The sequence below is a fragment of the Hylobates moloch genome, unplaced genomic scaffold (assembly GCF_009828535.3).
Source record: "Hylobates moloch isolate HMO894 unplaced genomic scaffold, HMol_V3 SCAFFOLD_12, whole genome shotgun sequence".
NCBI lineage: Eukaryota > Metazoa > Chordata > Mammalia > Primates > Hylobatidae > Hylobates > Hylobates moloch.
Window position 1 is genome coordinate 26,578,575 of NW_026652287.1, and position 25,746 is coordinate 26,604,320.

At 41.1% G+C, this 25,746-nt stretch overlaps 1 protein-coding gene across 2 annotated transcripts in view; it reads right to left on the reverse strand.

Moving 5' to 3' along the window:
• Nucleotides 1–24,936, reverse strand: part of POLR3B (RNA polymerase III subunit B) — a 148,560-nt gene extending 123,624 nt beyond the window's left edge. Inside the window, exons 1-7 of one of the 2 annotated variants that reach the window (XM_032168802.2) lie at nucleotides 24,713–24,936; nucleotides 18,765–18,797; nucleotides 16,136–16,192; nucleotides 15,986–16,050; nucleotides 7,146–7,221; nucleotides 6,854–6,954; nucleotides 933–1,024 (exon numbers count right to left, since the gene is read on the reverse strand). In XM_032168802.2, the coding sequence (XP_032024693.1) occupies nucleotides 933–1,024; nucleotides 6,854–6,954; nucleotides 7,146–7,221; nucleotides 15,986–16,050; nucleotides 16,136–16,192; nucleotides 18,765–18,797; nucleotides 24,713–24,784 (496 nt within the window). In that variant the 5' untranslated portion in view covers nucleotides 24,785–24,936. Of the gene's footprint in view, nucleotides 1–932; nucleotides 1,025–6,853; nucleotides 6,955–7,145; nucleotides 7,222–13,305; nucleotides 13,366–15,985; nucleotides 16,051–16,135; nucleotides 16,193–18,764; nucleotides 18,798–24,712 lie in introns of those variants that run through there. The other variant, XM_058425560.1, reaches the window with a different exon arrangement.
• Between the last annotated feature and the right edge of the window lie 810 nt (nucleotides 24,937–25,746).

Sequence of the window (25,746 nt, forward strand, 5' to 3'; positions counted from 1 at the left end):
GTCACGTTCTTCATTAACTTCTTTCCAAAACTTCTGGGATTCTACAACAATGCAACTTTACAGGAATAAGATTAAAGCAACTATAAGTTCAAATAAATCAATGTGAAATATGAGTTAAAGAATTAAGAGAAACTTCCTGTTAAGTTCTAAGTTTGAAATTTTATAAATTGCCTAGAAATAGGTATAAAAATAAAATTTTTAAAAATGTAAACAAAAAAATACTTTCATCTCCCCCCCGCGTTACTGCATTTAAAACAGCCTGAAGTGAGATACTTGATTTTTTTCAACCAGGCAAGGCCAGTAACTCTGGAAGATTATTCTTGAATTTTTAGGCATACCAAAAGAAACTGCTGGGCAAAGATAGAAAGAAAAGACTGACAAATCATGGCAATAAACAAGAAAGTGGCATAGTAAAGTCTTAAGCCTAAAATAAAAGAGGAAACAGTATGTCTTTGAGAAATATAGACTAATAGGGCTGGGCGCAGTGGTTCACGCCTGTAATCCCAGCACTTTGGGAGGCCAAAATGGATGAGTCCAGGAGATCAGCCAAGATGACACAGCAAAATACCATCTCTACTAAAAATACAGAAATGAGATGGGTATGGTGGCACAAGCCTGTAGTCCCAGCTATTTGGGAAGCTGAGGTGGGAGGATTGCTTGAGCCTGGGAGGCAGAGGTTGCAGTGAGCCGACATCACAACACTGCACTCCAGCTTAGGTGACAGAGTGAGACACTGTCTCAAAAAAAAAAAGAAAGAAAAAGAAATACAGACTAGTAGCATAAAGCTAGAGACAAATTTCTGGGTGTTTTGTGAACAAGTTCATTATAAACTAGAAAAGCTGGTACTGTTTTTGAGACAAAATGTTAAAACAACAGCAGCAGCAAAATAAAAGAATAAGGAAAGTGGGACAAATCCAAGACTTCACACATACCTGGATCTAAGGGACATTCGTTCAGTTTGGCAAATTCTGCTGGGGTTTTTCCTGTAAGAACACAGTTTGAACTACGTAGCATTATGGGCATTCTGTATAAAATAAAACAAAAGAAAATATCACATGTAGGCTGTCAATGATAAAAGCTGCAAAAAATTCAAAACATGCAGTGCACACCACCTCACTAAGTGTCTGTCTATGCACCATGTTAGAAAAGGCGGAGAAATAGCAATTACATGAAGCCAAGCAAAATGAAGTATTTTCTCAGGCACGCTGCTCGTCTAGTACAGCTGATAAAAACTCAGGCTGGGTGCAGTGGCTCATGCCTGTAATCCCAGCACTTTGGAAAGCCAAGGATCATATGAGGCCAGGAGTTTGAGAGCAGCCTGGCCAACATGGTGAAACTCCATCTGTACTAAAAATACAAAAAATTAACTGGGTGTGGTGGTGTGTGCCTGTAGTCCCAGCTACTCAGGAGGCTGAGACAGGAGAATCACTTGAACTCGGAGGTGGAAGTTGCCGTGAGCCGGGATCACGCCACTGCACTCCAGAGTGAGGCTCTGTCTCAAAAAACAAAACAAAAAAACCAAAAACTCAAATGTTTGGTTTAAACTTTGCATACAGGTTTTAGTGAGGGTCAGAAATGACAGCAACATTTCCTTCATGGAAGACAAACTGATTCTCATCAGTTACTTGGCAATAGCACAATGCATTCAAGTGTAAGGAACAAGAGGCTCTGAAAACTAACCAGGCAGTCTGGAAAAAGAACTAAGCAAAACTTACTAGAAGTGGAAATTTTAAGCACTGACTTAAAAATGTAGAAATAGGTTGGATAATAATAGATTTGATATTGCTGAAGATCTAATTACTGGGCTGGAAAAGACATCTGAAGAAATTACTGAGAATGTATTTCAGAAAGATATAGAGATAGAAGATATGAAAGAGAGTTTAAGAGTCAGGGAAGGATAGAGAGAGAGCGACTAATCAACATCTAATCAGACTTCTAGATGGCGAAAATACACAGAATGGGTGAGAAGTCCTATTCAAAGAGATAAGAGCTACAAATTTTTAAGGATACATGAAAGCCATAAATCCTCACGGTAACATCTGCACAAGACAAATAAAAAGAAAGCTACACCTAAGCACATCACAGTCGATACTAAACACCAAAATTAGAGATAAGGTTTAAAACCCAGCCAGAAAAAAAGGGAGGCTACCAAAAAGAGAAGGATGACTGGATGCACAATAACTTCACAACAATCAATGACACACAGCAATGTGCTCGAAGTGTGCGTCAAGCACACAAGCAATGTGCTTGAAGAGAAAATAACTGCCAATCTTGATTTGTGTATTCTGCTAAGTATTCACTCAGAATGAGATCAATATAAAGATATTTTCAGACAAAAACTGAGAGAAGTTACTAATGTACTAATAGGCCCTCACTAAATAAATTTCTAAAAAAAATTCATCTTCAGGAAGATGGAAAATAAACACTAACCAAAAGTCTGACGTGTAAAAATATACGGTGAGCAAAGAAAATGGAAACTAATGTGTGTGGATATAAACAAATGTGAACTTCGTAAGACAATAACAATTTCTAATTTATAGGTTTAAAAAACATGCCAGGGAGGCCAGGTGCGGTGGCTTACGCCTGCAATCCCAGCACTATGGGAGGCCAAGGCAAGCGGATCACAAGGTCAAGAGATCGAGACCATCCTGGTCAATGTGGTGAAACCCCATCTCTACTAAAAATACAAAAAATATTGCCTGGGCGTGGTGGTGTGCGCCTGTAGTCCCAGCTACTCAGGAGGCTGGGGCAGGAGAATCATGTGTACCTGGGAGGCGGAGGTTGCAGTGAGCCAAGATCACGCCACTGCACTCCAGCCAGGGCAACAGAGCAAGACTCCATCTCAAAAAAAAAAAAAAATGCCACGAATGGTGGCTCATGCCTGCAATTCCCAATGCTTTGGGAGGCCAAGGCGGGTGGATGACTTGAGCCCAGGGGTTTGAGACCAGCCTGGGCAATGTGGCGAAACCCTGTCTCTACAAAAAATACAAAAATTAGCCAGGTGTGGTGGTGTACTTATAGTCCCAGTTACCAGGGAGGCTGGAGGTGGGAGGATCACTTGAGCCCAGGAGATTGAGGCTGCAGTGAGCCATGAGTGCACCATTGCACTCCGGCCTGGGTGACAGAGTGAGACCCTATCTCAAAAAGACCAAAACAAAACAAGACAGAACAAAAATTTGGTACAACAAAAGCATGTAAGTCAAAGTGATTGATTTGATCCAAGTTAAAGCTTTCTAAGGTCTTTGTTCTTGCCAGGAGGAGAATAAAGGTATTTTTTATTTTCAAACTTTGTTAAGTTTGCATTTCAAAATTTCTAAGGTAAACATAAACAATCAGAAATACTGTATATGACTTTTAAATCAGTTGGGAAAGGGTGAGAAAAAAAAATCTTCCATTATCCAAAAACAGAAATGGAAAAAAACCTGAAACATGAAAAGCTAGACAGCTTTAAAATATAGAATAAGTTGACAGATATACATTCAAATAATATATGTATATATGTATGTATATATATAAAACAAATACAAATGAACTACATTCTCAAGACAAATTTTTAAAAAATCTAACCATACGCAGTTTACTTCAGCTAAACTCAAAACATAAGGACATTTAAGAGAATTTTTTTTTTTGAAATGGAGTCTCGCTCCGTTGCCCAGACTGTAGTACAGTGGCATAATCTCGGCTCACTGCAACCTCCGCCTTCAGAGTTCAAGCAATTCTCATGCCTCAGCCTCTCAAGTAGCTGAGATTACAGATGTGCACCACCACACCCAGTTAATTTTTGTATTTTTAGTAGAGATGGGGTTTCACTATGTTGGCCAGGCTGGTCTCGAACTCCCAACCTCAGGTGATCCGCCCTCCTTAGCCTCCCAAAGTGCCGGGATTACAGGTGTGAGCCACTGTGCCCAGCCCATATAAAAGATTAAACAGACAATAATTTTTTTTAATGATATGCCAGAAATATAACCAAAAGAAAGCAAATGTGGCTATGCTAAGAGCAGACAAAATAAGATTCAAGGCAAAGAATATTATAAGAGATAAAGAAGATAAATGTATAATAATCAAAGGTTCAGTTTACTAGGAAGATTTAACAATTCTAAACTTCTATGCACCTAATATCATAGCTTCAAAAAAGCAAAAATACACAAAACCGTAAGGAAAATGGACAAATCCACCATCATAGTGGGAGATTTTAACATACCTATTGTAGTAATTGATAGAACAAACAAATCAAAAAGCAATGCTGATACAAAACGTCTAAACAACACAATTAACAAGTCTGATCTGAAGGAAAAACACAGACAATGGCACAAAACAACTGGAGAATACCCCTTGTTTCCAAATAAACATGAAACATTTATAGAAATAGGTCTCTACAAAGTTCCAAAAATTGACATAAAGCACCAATTGGGAAATCTTAAGTCTTCTAAATAACTCAGGTTAAAAAGGAAATCGTAATGGGAAGATAGAAATAAGAATATTCTCATTTTACATCAAGGGAAATGAACATACTGACTAAAGTTATGTAATACGACATGAAGATATAAGAATATTTCAGTTACTACAGTAACCAAAAAGATAATTAAAAACAAGAAGGAAAATTTGGAAGAGGAAGGGAGAAGCAAAGTGGGTGACACAGGTAAGCTAAGCCAGATCCCGTATATGAAGAGGCAAAAAATAATGTCTACAGTTAATGTACCAAGAAATAGAGGTCAAAGCATTGCATTTAAAGTTATGGATATTGGCCATGCACGGTGGCTCACGCTTGTAATCTCTGCACTTTGGGAGGCTGAGACGAGTGGATCACATGAGGTCAGGAGTTCGTGACCAGCCTGGCCAACGTGGTGAAACCCCATCCCTACTAAAAAAAAAAAAAATTAGCCAGGCGTGGTGGCGGGTGCCTGTAATCCCAGCTACTCAGGAGGTTGAGGTGGGTGAATCACTTGAACCTGGGGGGCGGAGGTTGCAATGAGCTGAGATCATGCCACTGTACTCCAGCCTGGGCAACAGAGTGAAACTCTGTCTCAAAAAAAAAAAAACAAAAACAAAACAAAACACACACACGCACACACAAAATAAAGTTATGGATGTAATAACCCCCAGAAAAAATAACAGAAATAGTCATGAAGTTGGGAATGGGATGAAAGGTGAGGAAGGGGAGGGAGGGAGGGAGGTTACTGTTTTGAATCAAATGTTTTTATGCACTGTTTGATTTCTAACCAAGTACAAATATAATTTGGATTAAACTAAAATCTTTTTACTCCAAAAAATAAATGAGATTATATATGTAATTTAGATAATGCATAGCACATATAAGCATTCTAATGACTAAAGGTCGTTTTTACGAATGCGGAGCTAACAAACAACATTGCCTATCATAGTATGGCACATAGCAGGTATTCAACAAATGCTAGTTACATGCCCCCTCTTTAAACCAGGATTTAAACCCTCAATCTTATGAATTTATGTTTTACTCCAGTCTCTCTTGCCTTTCCTTCACAATAGTCAATCTAGTTCATAATTTAGCTATGGTCCAAAATTTAACTGGACACAAGTATGGTCCATATACAAGAAAGAAAGAAGTTCTCATCTTAACACTGATAGGCCAGGCGCGGTGGCTCATGCCTGTAATCCCAGCACTCTGAGAGGCCAAGGCAGGCGGATCACCTGAGGTCAGGAGTTCAAGACCAGCCTGACCAACATGGCAAAACCCCATCTCTACTAAAAAATACAAAAATTAGCTGAGTGTGGTGGCACATGCCTATAATCCCAGCTACTCAGGAGGCTGAGGCTGGAGAATTACTTGAACCCGGGAGGCAGAGGTTCAAGTAAGTGCGCCAACATCACGCCACTGCACTCCAGCCTGGGTGAGAGTAAGACGCCGTCTCAAAAAAACAACAAAAAACAAAAAACAAAAAAAACTGATAAACAGTCCTGCTAAAACCAAGATGAATATTTTAATACCTTATTTATTTTTCTAAGTGAAGACTGAGGAGAGAAACAATACAAATTACCCCTTCCTCTGAGGGAAGTATAGGAGAAGGATTTGTTAAACCTGCATGTTCCCATAAAACTCTGGACTTCTAGACCCCTTACCAAACGGTGCCATAATTACATATGCCTGTCTTCCCTGACAGCTGTGAATGAAGGTAGCCAATAGGAACTATATTTGTGTATCTTTTACTCACCTAAGTACTCAGCATCATACATAAGAAGTGATAGGCAGTTGGAATATATTTATTGAACAAATGGATGTTTGTTCAAAAGTGCTCTTAGCACTTTTGAGAGGGGGAAAAACACTTGAACAGAAATTATGTGGACTAAGTTTAAAGTCTAGTACTATTATTGACCTTATAATATTGTGGGTTTTGTCCATTTCTAAAGGAGAGTCAACATATTTCCCTAATCAGGAAGGGCAGATTGCAAAAACGCAAGTGGATGCTATCATTTCCAAACTTGTACCAGGCAAATAAGTAACTTCTCCCTTAAATACTTGTAGATGAGAAAAAGTTAAATTCCAGGAAAACTCAATCTCAGAATATACCTGGAATCCACCAAGAAGATCTGTCCAGGAGAGTTCACTGAAATGCTATCGTACCTAGTATTTCCCTAGCAGCTCAGAGTTATAGTAGGAAAGGGAAACATTTTCCTCAACTTCTTAGAAAAGGTTTTACAATTAATAAATAGTAACAACCACGACTATGTGCTGGACGTTATTCTAAGTGCTTTACACATGGCAACTCATTGGACCTATGAAATAGGCAGCATTTACTGCATTTTTCAGAGGAAATGGGGTCACATCATGGGGCTGGAATCCAGGCAGTGTGGCTCTAATACGGACTTCATTTCTCACCTGCCGATAGGTAAGGCATTGCGGATGATCCTCTGGCTGCCTCGGGTATATTCAATATCCACTGTAATAGGGGCAGAGTATGTCATGTCTCTCAAACGGCACTGAAAGAGAATCAGGAATCTGACAGTTACTGCTCCTTCTCTCTGCAACAGGGTCCTGACCACTTCAAAGTGCTCCTTCTGTAGTAGAATTATGGCCCACATTGAACTTTAATCCCTTTTTCTCCAAAGAATGTCCCCCGCACCCCGTGTTTAAAGCAAACAAGTCCAATTAAAGTAAGGTTCATAATTACCTCATGAGGGGACACTGGTCTAGTTACATTGAAGCTTTCTTCAACATCAGGAAGCCCAACATAGATATTAAGATATCTGAAAAGCAAATTAGTGCAGTACGAATTATACTTCTTCAAAGATCATAAAAGCAAACAGGCTATTTTCCTTCCAAATACAAAGATTACATTTTCATAAATGCTTATCTTGCTAAGGATGACAAATTAAATATTAAAATTGGAGATCTTCTTGAAGTGATAGTACATATAGCTTTACAAAGGAGGGAAATGTTATCAAAGTATCTTTTAAAAAATATTACAAATCTCTTTAAAAAAATACTGGAAATACAGCTCCCTAAAAACGATACTTAATGAGCGAGCAAAGTGCAAAGAGTACTGATGATATGCTATCACTTGTAAAAGAAAGAAGAGGCCATAAAGGCAAAAACAAAAACAAAAACAAACAAACAAAAAAAAAACGCTCATTTGTGCAAAAGAAGGATAAAAAGGATAAAGCGGAAACTTATGAGACTGGTTACCTATGGAGAGTGGCTAGGAACAGGGTGGAAGGAACTGGAAGTGGAACAACTATTTTCTGAATATACTTTTTTGTGCAAGTCTAACTCTTAAACCATAATAATGTTTCACATACTGAAAAAATAAAGAAAAGAACTAACGTAAGTAACCCTGGGAGACAATATTTTGATTGGACATTGAGAGGCTAAAGATAAAAAGGACAGTGCACAAATCCTACGCTCTAGTAAATTTTATCTCTCAGAGGTATGAGTTAACAATTCTGAAACTTTATGTATAGTCTAGGATTGAAAAAATTTTTTTAAAATTTTTGCAGATAATGGGAGCCAGATTTCTCATTATTGGGATAAAAGTTAAATAAAGGGAAAAGGTTAGAATGAGTCCTGCAGTGTTGAACTGAAATTGGAAGTATCAGTCTGCATGGTTTTTAATATATGTAAAAATTGATAGGATAAAGAAATACAGATGTATCTAAACGCATTTGTTCATATACATACACATATTTCTGAGCTCTGCCTGATGAAATCTTAGTGTCCATATCTGGGAATCTAAATACTATTTTCCAATAAAACGGAGACTCCAGGGCTCCTTGGATTCCCAATCTGGGACTGGGGCATACCAGAAGAACCATATCTTACGGTGCGAGAAGGCAAAGGAGTGCTCAAAAAATAATGGTGGCATCTTGAAAGGACACCAGAGTCAATCTGAAGGGTCTCCCTATGGTCAAAGCTGAAACAGTCTGAACAACAGAAAAATGACAGTACTGGATATATACACATGATAGTACTCATAGAATAAAATAAAACATCCATGAGTCCAAATTGATATAAATTAATATAGACAGAGATATGTGAGGGGAAAAGGAAACTATTCCGTACAGAATTCCAGTATCAATGCAGAAGGAATGATAGAAATAAAGGTTCACCATTAGGTAAGCCCACAATAATAACTGTTATAGGTAAGAATCATCAATGTATGCTAAAATTGTTGGTGAAATTATGATGAGAAATGGTATTTGCATAGTCTCAAAGAATCTCCCTGTAAGATACTTATTAATTACAAAACGAAAAACAGCAAACTTTCAGTGGAGAAATCTGGAAGATCCTACCTTAATCAAGTGAACAAAGTTAAAATCATTAGTAATAAAATATATTGGCATCTGTAACCCCAATATGAATCAGTGAGAACAGCATAAAACATTGCTTCTGTGGTATTCTTGCCAAAAATATATAACCCAATCAGACGTCATACAAACTCAAATTAAAGGAACTTCTACAAATACTGACTAGATTGTTCAAAAGTGCCAATGTCACGAAAGACCAAGAAAGACTGACAGACTCAAAAATTGAGGAGACTAAGGATACAAGACAACTAAACATAACACGGAGCTCTGGATTGATTCCTACACCAGAAAAAGGACATTTGTGAGAAAACATCAAATAAGGTCTATAGATTAGTAGACAACATCATATCTGTGCTAACTTCCTGGTTTTGATCACTGTGCTATGGTTATGTAAGATGTTAATATCAGTGAAGGCTTGGTGAAGAATATTGAAGAACTCTGTACTATTTTTGCAATTTTTCTTTTAAGCTTAACATTATTTCAAAATAAAAATTTAAATATTTAAAACCTAATAGTTTCAAAAATTTCCCAACCATAACTCGTTATAATTTGCCAGTTAAAAATTTAATTTGAGCACTTTATAGTTAATAAAAGATAATGATTTATTTTTTCATTTTTCATTTTTTTGAGTCAGAATCTCACTCTGTTGCAAAAGGTGGAGTGCAGTGGTGCAATCTCAGCTCACTGAAATCTCCCCGTCCCGGATTCAAGCGATTCTCCTGCCTCAGCCTCCCGAGTATCTGGAATTACAGATGTGCACCACCATGCCTGGCTAATTTTCTATTTTTAGTAGAGACAGGGTTTCACCATGTTGGCCAGGCTGGTCTTGAACTCCTGACCCCAAGTGATCTGCCCACCTCGGCCTCCCAAAGTGCTTGCTATTACAGGCAAGAGCCACTGCGCCAGGCCAAGACAATGATTTTAAAAGAGTTTTGATAGAAACTTCATGCACTTTAAAAAATGTTAGACGTAACCCACATAGCAAATTAAGAATAGTTGGTTCTGACTCATGGGTGGAGCCAAGATGGCCGAATAGGAACAGCTCCGGTCTCCAGCTCCCAGCCTGAGCGACACAGAAGACGGGTGATTTCTGCATTTCTGTTTGAGGTATTGGTTTCATCTCACTAGGGAGTGCCAAACAGTGGGTGCAGGACAGTTGGTGCAGCGCACTCTGCGCGAGCCAAAGCAGGGCGAGGCATTGCCTCACTCAGGAAGTGCAAGAGGTCAGGGAGTTCCCTTTCCTAGTCAAAGAAAGGGGTAACAGACGGCACCTGGAAGATCGGGTCAGTCCCACCCTAATACTGCGCTTTTCCAACGGGCCTGGAAAGCGGCACACTAGGAGATTGTGTCCCGCACCTGGCTCGGAGGGTCCTATGCCCACGGAGTCTCGGAGTCTCGCTGACTGCTAGCACAGCAGTCTGAGATCAAGCTGCAAGGCGGCAGCGAGGCTGGGGAAGGGGCGCCCGCCATTGCCCAGGCTTGCTTAGGTAAACAAAGCAGCCAGGAAGCTTGAACTGGGTGGAGCCCAACACAGCTCAAGGAGGCCTGCCTGCCTCTGTAGGCTCCACCTCTGGGGGCAGTGCACAGACAAACAAAAAGTCAGCAGGAACCTCCACAGACTTAAATGTCCCTGTCTGACTGACAGCTTTGAAGAGAGTAGTGATTCTCCCAGCACGCAGCTGGAGATCTGAGAACGGACAGACTGCCTCCTAAAGTGGGTCCCTCACCCCTGAGCAGCCTAACTGGGAGGCACCCCCCCAGTAGGGACAGACTGACACCTCACTCGGCCAGGTACTCCTCTGAGACAAAACTTCCAGAGGAACTATCAGACAGCTGAATTTGTGGTCTCACAAAAATCCGCTGTTCTGCAGCCACCGCTGCTGACACCCAGCCAAACAGGGTCTGGAGTGGACCTCTAGTAAACTCCAACACACCTGCAGCTGAGAATCCTGTCTGGTAGAAGGAAAACTAACAATCAGAAAGGACATCCACACCAAAAACCCATCTGTACATCACCATCATCAAAGACCAAAAGTAGATAAAACAACAAAGATGGGGAAATAACAGAGCAGAAAAACTGGAAACTCTAAAAAGCAGAGCACCTCTCCTCCTCCAAAGGAACGCAGTTCCTCACCAGCAACAGAACAAAGCTGGATGGAGGATGACTTTGACGAGTTGAGAGAAGAAGGCTTCAGACGATCAAACTACTCTGAGCTACGGGAGGAAATTCAAAACAATAGCAAAGAAGTTAAAAACTTTGAAAAAAAATTAGAAGAATGGATAACTAGAATAACCAATGGAGAGAAGGGCTTAAAGGAGCTGATGGAGCTGAAAGCCAAGTTTCGAGAACTACGCGAAGATTGCAGAAGCCTCGGTAGCAGATGCGATCAACTGGAAGAAAGGGTATCCCTGATGGAAGATGAAATGAATGAAATGAAGCAAGAAGGGAAGTTTAGAGAAAAAAGAATAAAAAGACACGAACAAAGCCTCCAAGAAATTTGGGACTATGTGAAAAGACCAAACCTATGTCTGATTGGTGTACCTGAAAATGATGGGGACAATGGAACCAAGTTGGAAAACACTCTGCAAGATATTATCCAGGAGAACTTCCCCAATCTAGCAAGGCAGGCCAACATTCAGATTCAGGAAATACAGAGAACGCCACAAAGATACTCCTCGAGAAGAGCAACTCCAAGACACATAATTGTCAGATTCACCAAAGTTGAAATGAAGGAAAAAATGTTAAGGGCAGCCAGAGAGAAAGGTCGGGTTACCCACAAAGGGAAGCCCATCAGACTAACAGCTGATCTCTCGGCAGAAACTCTATAAGCCAGAAGAGAGTGGGGGCCGATACTCAACATTCTTAAAGAAATGAATTTTCAACCCAGAATTTCATATCCAGCCAAACTAAGCTTCATAAGTGAAGGAGAAATAAAATACTTTACAGACAAGCAAACGCTGAGTGATTTTGTCACCACCAGGCCTGCCCTAAAAGAGCTCCTGAAGGAAGCACTAAACATGGAAAGGAACAACCGGTACCAGCCACTGCAAAAACATGCCAAATTGTAAAGACCATCGAGGCTAGGAAGAAACTGCATCAACTAACGAGCAAAATAACCAACTAACATCATAATGACAGGATCAGATTCACACATAACAATATTAACGTTAAATGTAAATGGGCTAAATGCTCCAATTAAAAGACACAGACTGGCAAACTGGATAAGGAGTCAGGACCCATCAGTGTGCTGTATTCAGGAAACCCATCTCACGTGCAGAGACACACATAGACTCAGAATAAAGGGATGGAGGAAGATCTATCAAGCAAATGGAAAACAAAAAAAGGCAGGGGTTGCAATCCTAGTCTCTGATAAAATAGACTTTAAACCAACAAAGATCAAAAGAGACAAAGAAGGCCATTACATAATGGTAAAGGGATCAATTCAACAAGAAGAGTTAACTATCCCAAATATATATGCACCCAACAGAGGAGCACTCAGATTCATAAAGCAAGTCCTCAGTGACCTACAAAGGGACTTAAACTCCCACACAATAATAATGGGAGATTTTAACACCCCACTGTCAACATTAGACAGATCAACGAGACAGAAAGTTAACAAGGATATCCAGGAATTGAACTCAGCTCTGCACAAAGTGGACCTAATAGACATCTACAGAACTGTCCACCCCAAATCAACAGAATATACATTGTTTTCAGCACCACACCACACCTATTCCAAAATTGACCACATAGTTGGAAGTAAAGCTCTCCTCAGCAAATGTAAAAGAACAGAAATTATAACAAACTGTCTCTCAGACCACAGTGCAATCAAACTAGAACTCAGGATTAAGAAACTCACTCAAAACCGCTCAACTACATGGAACTGAACAACCTGCTCCTGAATGACTATTGGGTACATAATGAAATGAAGGCAGAAATAAAGATGTTCTTTGAAACCAACGAGAACAAAGACACAACATACCAGAATCTCTGGGACACATTCAAAGCAGTGTGTAGAGGGAAATTTATAGCACTAAATGCCCACAAGAGAAAGCAGGAAAGATCCAAAATTGACACCCTAACATCACAATTAAAAGAACTAGAAAAGCAAGAGCAAACACATTCAAAAGCTAGCAGAAGGCTAGAAATAACTAAAATCAGAGCAGAACTGAAGGAAATAGAGACACAAAAAATCCTTCAAAAAATTAATGAATCCAGGAGCTGGTTTTTTGAAAAGATCAACAAAATTGATAGACTGCTAGCAAGACTAATAAAGAAGAAAAGAGAGAAGAATCAAATAGATGCAATAAAAAATGAAAAAGGGGATATCACCACCGATCCCACAGAAATACAATCTACCATCAGAGAATACTACAAACACCTCTATGCAAATAAACTAGAAAATCTAGAAGAAATGGATAAATTCCTTGACAAATACACCCTCCCAAGACTAAACCAGGAAGAAGTTGAATCTCTGAATAGACCAATAACAGGCTCTGAAATTGTGGCAATAATCAATAGCTTACCAACCAAAAAGAGTCCAGGACCTGATGGATTCACAGCCGAATTCTACCAGAGGTACAAGGAGGAACTGGTACCATTCCTTCTGAAACTATTCCAATTGATAGAAAGAGAGGGAATCCTCCCTAACACATTTTATGAGGCCAGCATTGTCCTGATACCAAAGCCTGGCAGAGACATAACCAAAAAAGAGAATTTCAGACCAATATCCTTGATGAACATTGATGCAAAAATCCTCAATAAAATACTGGCAAACCGAATCCAGCAGCACATCAAAAAGCTTATACACCATAATCAAGTGGGCTTCATCCCTGGGATGCAAAGCTGGTTCAACATACGCAAATCAATAAATGTAATCCAGCATATAAACAGAACCAAAGACAAAAACCACATGATTATCTCAATAGATGCAGAAAAGGCCTTTGACAAAATTCAACATCTCTTCATGCTAAAAACTCTCAATAAATTAGGTATTGATGGGACGTATCTCAAAATAATAAGAGCTATCTATGACAAACCCACAGCCAATATCATACTGAATGGGCAAAAACTGGAAGCATTCCCTCTGAAAACTGGCACAAGACAGCGATGCCCTCTCTCACCACTCCTTTTCAACATAGTGCTGGAAGTTCTGGCCAGAGCAATCAGGCAGGAGAAGGAAATAAAGGGTATTCAATTAGGAAAAGAGGAAGTCAAATTGTCCCTGTTTGCAGATGACATGATTGTATATCTAGAAAACCCCATTGTCTCAGCCCAAAATCTCCTTAAGCTGATTAGCAACTTCAGCAAAGTCTCAGGATCTCAGGATACAAAATCAATGTACAAAAATCACAAGCATTCTTGTACACCAATCACAGACACACAGAGATCCAAATCATGAGTGAACTCCCATTCACAATTGCTTCAAAGAGAATAAAATACCTAGGAATCCAACTTACAAGGGATGTGAAGGACCTCTTCAAGGAGAACTACAAACCACTGCTCAATGAAATAAAAGAGGATACAAACAAATGGAAGAACATTCCATGCTCATGGGTTGGAAGAATCAATATTGTGAAAATGGCCATACTGCCCAAGGTAATTTATAGATTCAATGCCATCCCCATCAAGCTACCAATGACTTTCTTCACAGAATTGGAAAAAACTACTTTAAAGTTCATATGGAACCAAAAAAGAGCCCGCATCGCCAAGTCAATCCTAAGCCAAAAGAACAAAGCTGGAGGCATCACACTACCTGACTTCAAACTATACTACAAGGCTACAGTAACCAAAACAGCATGGTACTGGTACCATAACAGAGACATAGATCAATGGAACAGAACAGAGCCCTCAGAAATGATGCCGCATATCTACAACTATCTGATCTTTGACAAACCTGACAAAAACAAGAAATGGGGAAAGGATTCCCTATTTAATAAATGGTGCTGGGAAAACTGGCTAGCCATATGTAGAAAGCTGCAACTGGATCCCTTCCTTACACCTTATACAAAAATTAATTCAACATGGATTAAAGACTTAAATGTTAGACCTAAAACCATTAAAATCCTACAAGAAAACCTAGGCAATACCATTCAGGACATAGGCGTGGGCAAGGACTTCACGTCTAAAACACCAAAGGCAATGGCAACAAAAGCCAAAATTGACAAATGGGATCTAATTAAACTAAAGAGCTTCTGCACAGCAAAAGAAACTATCATCAGAGTGAACAGGCAACCTACAGAATGGGAGAAAATTTTTGCAACCTACTCATCTGACAAAGGGCTAATATCCAGAATCTACAATGAACTCAAACAAATTTACAAGAAAAAAACAAACAACCCCATCAAAAAGTGGGCAAAGGACATGAACAGACACTTCTCAAAAGAAGACATTTATGCAGCCAAAAAACACATGAAGAAATGCTCATCATCACTGGCCATCAGAGAAATGCAAATCAAAACCACAGTGAGATACCATCTCACACCAGTTAGAATGGCCATCATTAAAAAATCAGGAAACAACAGGTGCTGGAGAGGATGTGGAGAAATAGGAACACTTTTACACTGTTGGTGGGACTGTAAACTAGTTCAACCATTGTGAAGTCAGTGTGGTGATTCCTCAGGGATCTAGAACTAGAAATACCATTCGACCCAGTCATCCCATTCCTGGGTATATACCCAAAGGACTATAAATCATGCTGCTATAAAGACACATGCACACGTATGTTTATTGTGGCACTATTCACGATAGCAAAGAGTTGGAACCAACCCAAATGTCCAACGATAGACTGGATTAAGAAAATGTGGCACATATACACCATGGAATATTATGTAGCCATAAAAAATGATGAGTTCATGTCCTTTGTAGGGACATGGATGAAATTGGAAAACATCATTCTCAGTAAACTATCGTAAGGACAAAAAACCAAACACCGCATGTTCTCACTCATAGGTGGGAATTGAACAATGAGAACTCATGGACACAGGAAGGGGAATATCACACTCCGGGGACTGTTGTGGGGTTGGGGGAGCGGGAAGGGATAGCATTAGGAGATATACCTAATGCTAAATGACGAGTTAATGGGTGCAGGAAATCAACATGGCACATGGATACATATGTAACAAACCTGCACATTGTGCACATGTACCCTAAAACCTAAAGTATAATAATAATTTAAAAAAAAAAAAAGAATAGTTGGTTCCTTACTTTAAGTACCACATAGGGTCAGCGTCACTTGTAACCTTTTCATTGGCTTTCATTATCTTCTTTATCTGCAGTGGAAAATGCAACATTAGCAAAGACTCTGGCTTCCAATGAATCCTTAGTTTATGTCTATTTCTAACATCTGATGCTTACCTCTACATTAATGAAATAATTAAATGAATCTATATGCTGTTTCACAAGGCCTTTCACCTAAACAGATAGAAAGAGAAAGTAAACAGGTTAGCAACAAAATAATAAATCATATAATGGAATCTAATAATAGGTGAACATCAAATTTTTATCAAAACCAAAGTGAGAAAAAAAAACATGAATTTTATTTAGTAAATCTTTTCATTAATGCGTTCTCATTCCATTTCTGCATCATCTTACTAGTATATCCTTGAGAGTTTTCCTCCTTGAGAAGCAATCTGACTCTCGGAAATCAAAATATGAGTACATGAATATATGGTCACGTGCCATATAACAACATTTCATTCAACTACGGACCACATATCTGACAGTAGTCCTATAAGATTATAATGGAGCTGAAAAATTCCTATCGCCTAATGACTTATGACTTGATTTGATTTCAGAGAGTGTATTTCTGAAAAGAGTGACCCCTCTTCAAGAAAAGCCTCCGGTAGGTCCTTCAGGAAGTATTCTAGAAGATGGCATTGTTATCATAGAAGATGATAGCTCCATGTGTGTTACTGTCCATGAAGACCCTCCAGTGGGACAAGGCATGGAGGTGGAAGACAGTGATATTGATGATTCTGGCCTGGGCTAATGTGTGTATTTGTATCTTAGTGTTTTTTTTTTTTTGAGACAGAGTCTCGCTCTATTGCCCAGGATGGAGTACAGTGGTGCGATCTCGGCTCACTGCAACGTCCGCCTCCCTGCATCAAGCAGTTCAGGTGCCTCACCCTTCTGAGTAGCTGGGATTACAGGTGCCTGCCACCATGCCCAGCTAATTTTTGCATTTTTAGTAGAAACAGGGTTACACCATGTTGGTCAGGCTAGTCAGTCTCAAACTCCCAACCTCAAATGATCCGCCTGTCTCAGCCTCCCAAAGTGCTGGGATTACAAGCGTGAGCCACTGTGCCCAGCACCCAGCACCTTCTTCTCCATTTATGTGCAGCTCCTTTTAAAAAATAACAAAAAGGCCGGGCAAGGTGTCACATTCCTACAGTCACAGCTACTCGGGACGCAGAGGCAGGGGAATCACTCAAACTCAGGAGTTCAAATCCAGCCTGGGCAATGTAGCAAGACCTGGTCTCTTAGGGGGAAAAAGAAATTTCTTGACCTTACGACCATTTTATTTGATTCTTGGTTACTCCCCGACTTAGAAACTCCTCAATAGCTTCCTATGGCTTTTAGAAGAAAAGCCAAATCCTTAACATGGCTTTCAAATCTGATCAGGAATCTAGCCCTGACAACTTTCCCAGCCTCATTTCCCAGCACTCTCCCCTCTGCCCATAACACCCAACTGAACTCTAGAGTGGAGTTCAAAATGAGTAGAGACAAAACTCTACTCATTTTTCTTTTTTTGAGATGGAATCTCACACTATCGACCAGGCTGGAGTGCAGTGGCGCGATTTCGGCTCACTGCAACCTCTGCCTCCCAGGTTCAAGCTATTCTCCTGCCTTATCCTCCCAAGTAGCTGGGATTACAGGGGCCTGCCACTACACCCAGGTGATTTTTTGTATCTTTAGTAGAGACGAGGTTTCACTATGTTGGCCAGGGTGGTCTCAAACTCCTGACCTCGTGATCCGCCCACCTCAGCCTCCCAAAGTGCTGGGATTAGAGGCATGAGCCACCACGCCTGGCCTCATTTTTCAAGTCTCCATTCTTTCACTTAGCACAATGCTTTCAAGATTCATCCATGTTGCAGCAGGTAATAGTACTTGATTTCTTTTTATTGCCAAATAATACTCTGTTGTACAGATACATCCCATTTTGTGTATCCATCCAGCAGCTGATGTCCATTTGCATTGTTTCTACTCTTGGATATTATGAATAATACTGCTATGAGCATTTGTGTACAGGTTTCTGCATGGACACATGTTTTCATTTCTCTTGGGCAGATATCTAGGAGTGGAATTGCTGGAGGATGTGGTAACTTTTTGTTTAACCATTTGAGAAACTGCCAGCCTGTTTTCCAAAGTGGCTATAACACTTTACATTACCACCAGTGGAGCATGATAGTTCCCATTCCTCCACACCCTTATTAACATTTGATTTTGATTATAGCTATCCTAGCAGGTGCCAAGTGGTCTCTCGCTGTGGTACTCACTACTCCTTAGCATAAGCTCTTGGAAATTGAATTGAGGCCCGACACCACATCATATCATATTCAGCAGCTCCTCCTGACTGGTCGCTATTTCCTGCAGACCCTGTGGAGGCTCCTCTTGAACACCTTGATTGAGCCACGCTCTCTGCACCCAGCTTTCAGCTTAAACCTTCTTCTCTTAAGATGTGGTTTATGTCTCACTTCATTTGGGTGGCCTTCTCTGACCACTGCTCTTTTGCTGATAGCACTTTGGTTTTTAATCATGTGCCATGCTACTATGCATGTACTACTTCTCTCTAAAATTAGACTACCACTCTCCAAACCGGCACCTTTCAGGCAGGGATTTTGCCTTATAACTCCTTGTATTTCCTAACATAGCTAAACAAAATCAAAAAATGTTCATGACAAAAATTTAATCCTTAAAAAATGGCTTATTTCTTGACTTTTTCATCTGAAAAATAACCAATTATTATTAAATGTGAAACAATTACCTTTAAAAATGCTGGAAGCAGCCTCCATTTTTCCTGTGAGCCAAAACAAGAAGAATATCAGAACTCTGTACCAGCAACAGTACTTTCCTAAGTTATTTTAATGTTCCAAAATAAGCAAAGGAAAGTAAATAAAAAAAAAAGAAGAATTTTAAAACATTTTTATGGAAATCACGTGTGCATATGCATATAAATATGTATACACATACATACATACACTACAGGTTTCCTAAACAGAATATAACTTAATCTCTTCTTGATGACTCAAGATTTTAAGCACTTTTCAATCCTTTATTTTATTCTCATGACACTTCCTAAGTGAAGTTTGCCAGTTTGAGAAAAGGAAAATAAGGCTCAGAGAGTCTGGTGGGAGAGCTAGGTCTCAAGACCCAAAGGGAGTTCTTTCTCCCTCCTATTCTCTCTCAACTACTGTCTGGTCAAAGCTCATCTCAGGGCTACAGAAGGATGGCACATATGGTGATTGCTTCCTACATTGCCTGAGCAACTAGAGGGATAGAGTTACAATTGACAGAGATGAGGAACATTGTAGGAATAGCAGGTTTAGGTGTGGAGGGGCTACTAGAAATTTGGTTTGGGTGTGTTAAGCCTGAGATCTCCATTAGACACTCAGGTGGAAATGTCAAGGAGGCAACAAATGAGTCTTGAATTCGGGAATGGAGTGGCCTGGAGATATAAACTAGGGAGAGATTAACAAGTGGATGGCAATTAAAGGCATGTGATGGACGAGATCACCTATGGAATGTAGATGGAGAAGAGTTCCACAAAGTGAGACCAACCAAGAACAATCCAACAATTAGAGAGGAGGGGCAGAAGGCAGCTCCAGCAAAGGAGACCAAGGAGTGGCCAGGGAAGGTGGCAGACCCCTGGCTATAGTCAAAAACAAGGGAGGCAGGCAAAGCTAATCTATGATGATGGAAATCAAAAGGTGGTTGGGGGGACAGACTGAAAAGGGTCATAAGGGAACTTTCTGGAGTGATGCAATGTCCACATAGAGCACATAACTATAAAACCAATATAACTGAATATCTAGTATCCATACATTTTATTATATAAATTACACCTAAATTTAAAAATAGAAGAATGACAATGATATAGGTTGAATTGTGTCCCTCTCAAAATTCATATGCTAAAGTCCTAACCCCCAGTATCTCAGAATGTGACTGTTTTTGAAGATGGGGTCTTGACAAAGGTGATTAAGTAAAATGAGTCATTAGGGTGAGCCCTAATCCAATACAACTGGTGTCCTTATAAAAAAGAGAAATTGCACACAGGGACAATGCCATGTGAAAATGAAGGTAGAAGTGTCAATGAAGCTTCTGCAAGCCAAGGGATGCCAAAGATTGCCAGCAAACACCTGTAGTAGGGGAGGGCACAGAGCAGATCCTCTCTCATAGCCCTCAGAAGGAGCTGGCTCTGCTGTCACCCTGATCTCAGACTTCTAACCTCCAGAACTATGAGAAAATAAATTTCTGTTGTTTAAGCCACCTAGTTTGTGGTTACTTTGTTATGGCAGCCCTATGAGCTAATACTCCCACATCTTCAAATTCCTCTCTCTACACCCCTTCTTATACTTGTTCCCTCCCATTTCAAAGGAAGGACCATCCATTCCTTGGTCTGAGGCTAACCCTTCCGCCACGGACACAATCCTGCCAACCTTCTCCTGAAGACTGGAAACTTTGCCCCAGTTCAGTCCTTGATATTCAACCTGTTCTACTTAAAACTGGTAAAGTATTCAAATCTTCCCATTTAAAAAAAAATTTTTTTTAATTTCCTTGACTCAGCAGCTCCTCTGACTACTTTCTTCCCTGCCCTTCAGCTTACGATCTCTCCCAAATTACTCCGTATTTAGCTTCTCTGTTCCTCACTTCCCACTCCTTCATTCCATTATAGTCAGGACTCTGACCAACCTGCCAGTGAAACAGCTCGACAGAGGTCACCAAGGCTGCTACTTCAAAAGACCTCCCTTGATACCCCTCACACTCCCTTTCCACAGTATTTGGCCATGCCGATCACTGTCTTATAACACTCTGTGGTATCATTCTCTTATGTCTTTCCTTCCTCTGGCTGGGCCTTCTCACACCTCTTTTTCTCTGCCACCCTGTAAATGTTGGTGTTCTTCAAAGTTCTATCCCTGGCGATGTCTTTTCTCAAGTAGGGCTGGGAATGGAGGATTTCAAACAACACTGTTTGAAAGTGTTGTTTAGCTTCCCCCATCTCATCCCACAGTCCCCCAGTTCCAAATGTGGGCTCTTTCAAGGGCAGTGACCCTGTCTATCCTGTTTACCACAGTGCCTGGCACATAAAAGACTCAAATAAATACTGAATGAATAAATAAATGAGTGAGTGAATATCACTGCTGCAGTAAGCTACTGGGTATGGGCCTGTCCCCTTCAACTATTGACTGGGCAGTGATACCTTACAGCCTCAGAGGCTACTTAAACTCAGTATGTCCAAAATAAAATCTTCCCCCAGCTCCATTCCCAATCTCAATGAATATCACCATTTATCCCAGTCAATCCCAAATTAGATATGCGGGAGTCTTAACTTTCTGACTCCTCTTAATCGACAGGAAAACAAAAATTCTACTGAGTTGACCTCCTTTTAACCTTCCTTGCATTTATCCTCTGCTCCTGTGCCAGTTGAGGCCCTCATAATCTTTCAGCTGGTCTGCGGCAATACTTTCTTACTACTCTTCCTGCTTATCCCTTTCAATGCTCAGCACTAAAGCCAGTTTACATATCCTCATGTGCACAGCTGAGCACCTCATTCTCTACAACTCTTCAGTGTCTCCCCACCCTCTTCACCATGTCTTAACCCCACAGCAAGGCATACATCATATGCTGTGCTTGCAGCTGTACTTGTGCCTACGCCTCCTCCTTCTATCTGGAATGCTTCCCCACCACCACACTTCATCCACATCTGGCAAACTCAGTTCAGGCATCACATCCCAGCTACCATTTGTAATACCAAAATACCCCTCGACTACTTGTATCACAGTACCTATTGCATGTTATTCCACCTGGTTACGTCTCTCTCTCTATAAGCCTATAACACACTGGGAGGCAGGAAACACATTTTTTGAACTTGTATAAACCCTGTGAATAATACACCACCAGGTAAGTACTCAGTAATACTGACAAATATTTATTCAACAAATAACTGTTTAATTGGCTCCAAAGCTTGTGTTGTTTCTACCACACTACCCTGCTGCTGTGCTACCATAAGCACAAAAAAATACACACCAGGCATGGCCAGTTCAAGTAAAACTGAGCTCCTATCTAGAAAAAGTTTCAGTGAAAACACTGAAGTTGGAAAGTTTAAGTAAATATTTTAATATCTCAATTTAAAAGGAAATGGCAGCAAGTACCAGAGATCTACCATCTTCTGGGAGAATTGGGAAAGGCCTTCCTAGGGAAGTTATATTATAGATATGTGGGATTTAATCTACAAATAGGAAAGGGAGAGCGATCCAGAAGAAACTGTATGAGCAGAGTAGAAAGATCTCAGGGGAGGGAGAGGGGGGAAATCATGGGAAAAGAGACTAGAGAAGCAAGCGCTGGTCAGACTGAGGAAATTTATTACAAACGTGGTAAACACTAGATTTTGCCCTAAGAGCAATAGGCAGAGATTGAAGAATTTTAACCAAGGGAGCAACATAACCATGTTTGTGTGTTTAAACGGACAGCTCTGGCTGCAGAGCAAGGAACAGACTGGATTGGGACAAGTCAGGTGCCAGGTAGGCCAATTAGGATGTAAGGGAGGACAGTGGTTCTGGGCTGGAAAACTGTGAGAATGAAGTTTCAGATATGCATAGATTAAGAACTCAAGACTTTTTAGAGGTGATGGTGGATTGGATGCAGAGTGCAGGAAGAGGAACTGTTATTCTTGAATCAGAAGGCTGGAATTATAGCACTAATCACTTCATAGTTATGTAAATTCAGATAAGAAATAGAAATCTCCCAGGCTTATTTCTTCAGCTCTCTGGAGAAGCAGTCCGATAGCAGTTAGGGATGAAGACTTGAGTCAGACTGACAAGAGTCCAAATTCCAGATTAGCCACTTACCAGGCTTCTAATTCAAGGCTATTTAATTAATATCTTTGGGCCTCTCTGGCAAAATGGGGGTGAAAATAGTACTTATTTCAGAGGATTAAATAACATAATGCATGTTGTGGTTAAATAGAACCTGGCACATTAGCAAGCGCTCAGTGAATGCTGGCTCTTTGATATTCACTTTTCACGATTAAAATACAGTTTTGCAGCTGGGCACGGTGGCTCACGCTTGTAATCCCAGCACTTTGGGAGGCCGAGGCGGCGGATCATGAGGTCAGGAGTTCGAGACCAGCATGGCCAACACAGTGAAACCCCATCTCTACTAAAAATACAAAAATTAGCTGGGGGTGATGGTGGGCGCCTGTAATCTCAGCTACTTGGGAGGCTGAGGCAGGAGAATCGCTTGAACCCGGGAGGCAGAGGTTGCAGTGAGACGAGATCACACCACTGCACTCCTGCCTGGGCGACAGAGCTAGACTCTGTCTCAAAAAAAAAAAAAAAAAAAAATAGTTTTGCCTGATGATCAGCAGCCTATTGCATGCACTCATAGACTGAATCTGATGGAACTGCTAATTCAACTTCCTTAACTTGTCAAATTATTATTAAGAGGTTTTGTTTTCCTTGAGACAAGGTCTCAGTCACCCAGGCTGGAGTGCAGTAGCACAATCACGGCTCACTGCAGCCTCGACCTTCCAGGCTCAAGTGATCCTTCCACCTCAGCCTCCTGATTTGCTGGGACAACAAGTGCACACCACCACACCCGGCTAATTTTTGTATTATTTGTAGAAATAGGGTCTTGCCATGTCGCCCATGCTGTTCTCAAACTCTTGAGCCCAAGTGATCCGCCCGCCATGGCCTCCCAAACTGCTGGTATTACAGGTGTGAGCCACCATGCCTAGCCAAGGAGGTTCTTATAATCCGATAGACTTACTGATCATGTCACTTTCCTGCTTAAACCCTTCAAAAGCTCTGCTCCAAGACAAAGTCCAAGCTCTGTCAGATGTTCATTGAAACTTTTCATAATCAAGACCCTTACATAACCCTGTCTTTTATCTCTTCTCCCCTATTTTTCTTCATTCTAATGCTACTGGATTTACTTTCCTTCCTTAAAAACATCCAATGGTCTTGCCGAGCAGGTTTCAAGTATCCTGTTCTCTCTCCCTGAAATCTCTCCTTTGCTATCTTCTCCGGCCACCTCACCACTTCCCTATTCCACATCAGTGTAGATTTTGAGGCTCAGAGAGATTATAATATGTGCCTTATCAGATAACAAAACATGTCGACAGCCGCACTTCATTGGGCAGCTGTCCTTAACTTCTGAGAAGCTGATGAAAGCTGTGGAGTCTCTCCCCCAGAAAACACACAGGCAAATTCTTTAGTAAATATTCAGGGCGTTTAAAATTCCCCTGCAACCCAAACTTGAACTTCAGGTTAAAAGGAAAGATGACTAGCTTGGAATTCAGACGATATGGTTTTACCCCGACAGCCGGCTGTGGTGCCTCATGCAAGTGGCCTGAGCTCCCTGGCCCCATGTCCTCTATGAGACTGCAAATATACAATACGTCCCCCACAGTAAGTGCGAGGGCCAGTCCTCCCCACGCAAACCTATGCTGGAAGAGCTCCAACCCGAGAGCCAGCAGCGGGGCTCTCGGCCCCCGCAGCGGCTGACAGGTCCTCTGGCATCACGCTTCACTCGCGCACGCGGAGGCCGGCTCTGGTAAAAGACTCGCGCGCGCGACGCACTGAGCATGCGCAGAAGCCCGGCGCATGCGCACAAAAATCCAGCCCGCCACGTTTGGCGGCCGGAGCACTCCGTGCAACGTCCCCTCAGGGCGCATCCCGGCCCCTGACGCTCGCTCCCTGAGTGCCTGGCTCTGACCTCTACAGTCGGGATCGGCGCCGCCAGCTGCTCCGCAGTCAGGTTCCCAAACTCCTCCGCTAGCACGTCCATGCTGCTCACGAAGGAGGAAGAAACAGAACCTCCGCGCCCGCCTTCCCTGCACCAAGCAAACTGCAAGACTCCCGCAGAACGGTGCGCGGAGGCCTAAACTGTCCCCGGCGTGCGTGTTAGCTACAGACGCGGCAGAAAGGTTCCGCCTGCTCCCTGCCTGAATCTGCGGTGGAACCCGGATGTGGCCGAGGCCGAGTAAGGAAAGTACGCCCCCTGGTGTAGCTCGGAGGTCTGGCGCAGGGAATCCTAAGCCCCAGCTGTCAGGTTTCTTGCCAATTCTCTGGTAATTGAGACCAGCAAAACATAGTGGTTGTCATTTTAAAAGTAATCCGAAGAAAAGTGTAAACGTATAATTTACGCAACTTGAACCACTGAGGCAGAGAATTATTTTTTTTTTTTTTTTTTTTTTTTTTGAGGCAGAGTCTCGCTGTCGCCCAGGCTGGAGTGCAGTGGCGCAATCTCGGCTCACTGCAGGCTCCGCCCCCCGGGGTTCACGCCATTCTCCTGCCTCAGCCTCCCGAGTAGCTGGGACTACAGGCGGAGAATTATTTAATGTAGTCCAAAATTATATGCTTTGTTTAGTATGGAAGAGCAGGAAACGTCTCAAATGCCTACTAATAGAAGATTGATTAAATAAATGATGGTACATACGTGTAATGGAAGTGTTGAAAATTCTCAAAAGCACTAGATGGACGATGTAGGAGTAAATACCAAGCGCATGGAGAAATTTAGTATGAAAAGATGACATTTACGTTAGTAGGGGAAGGATGGCCTGTCTAGTAAATAATGTTTGAAGAGCTGATTACCCGTTTGGGGAAAAAATACATGTAAGTGAATCTTTTGTTGATTAAATATTAAAATGTTAACAAAAACTTAGAAGAAAATGTAAGTGCAGATATTCATAACATTGAGATGTTGAAGACTTTCAAGACGGCAACAGTCAAATCATAAAGGATTTTATA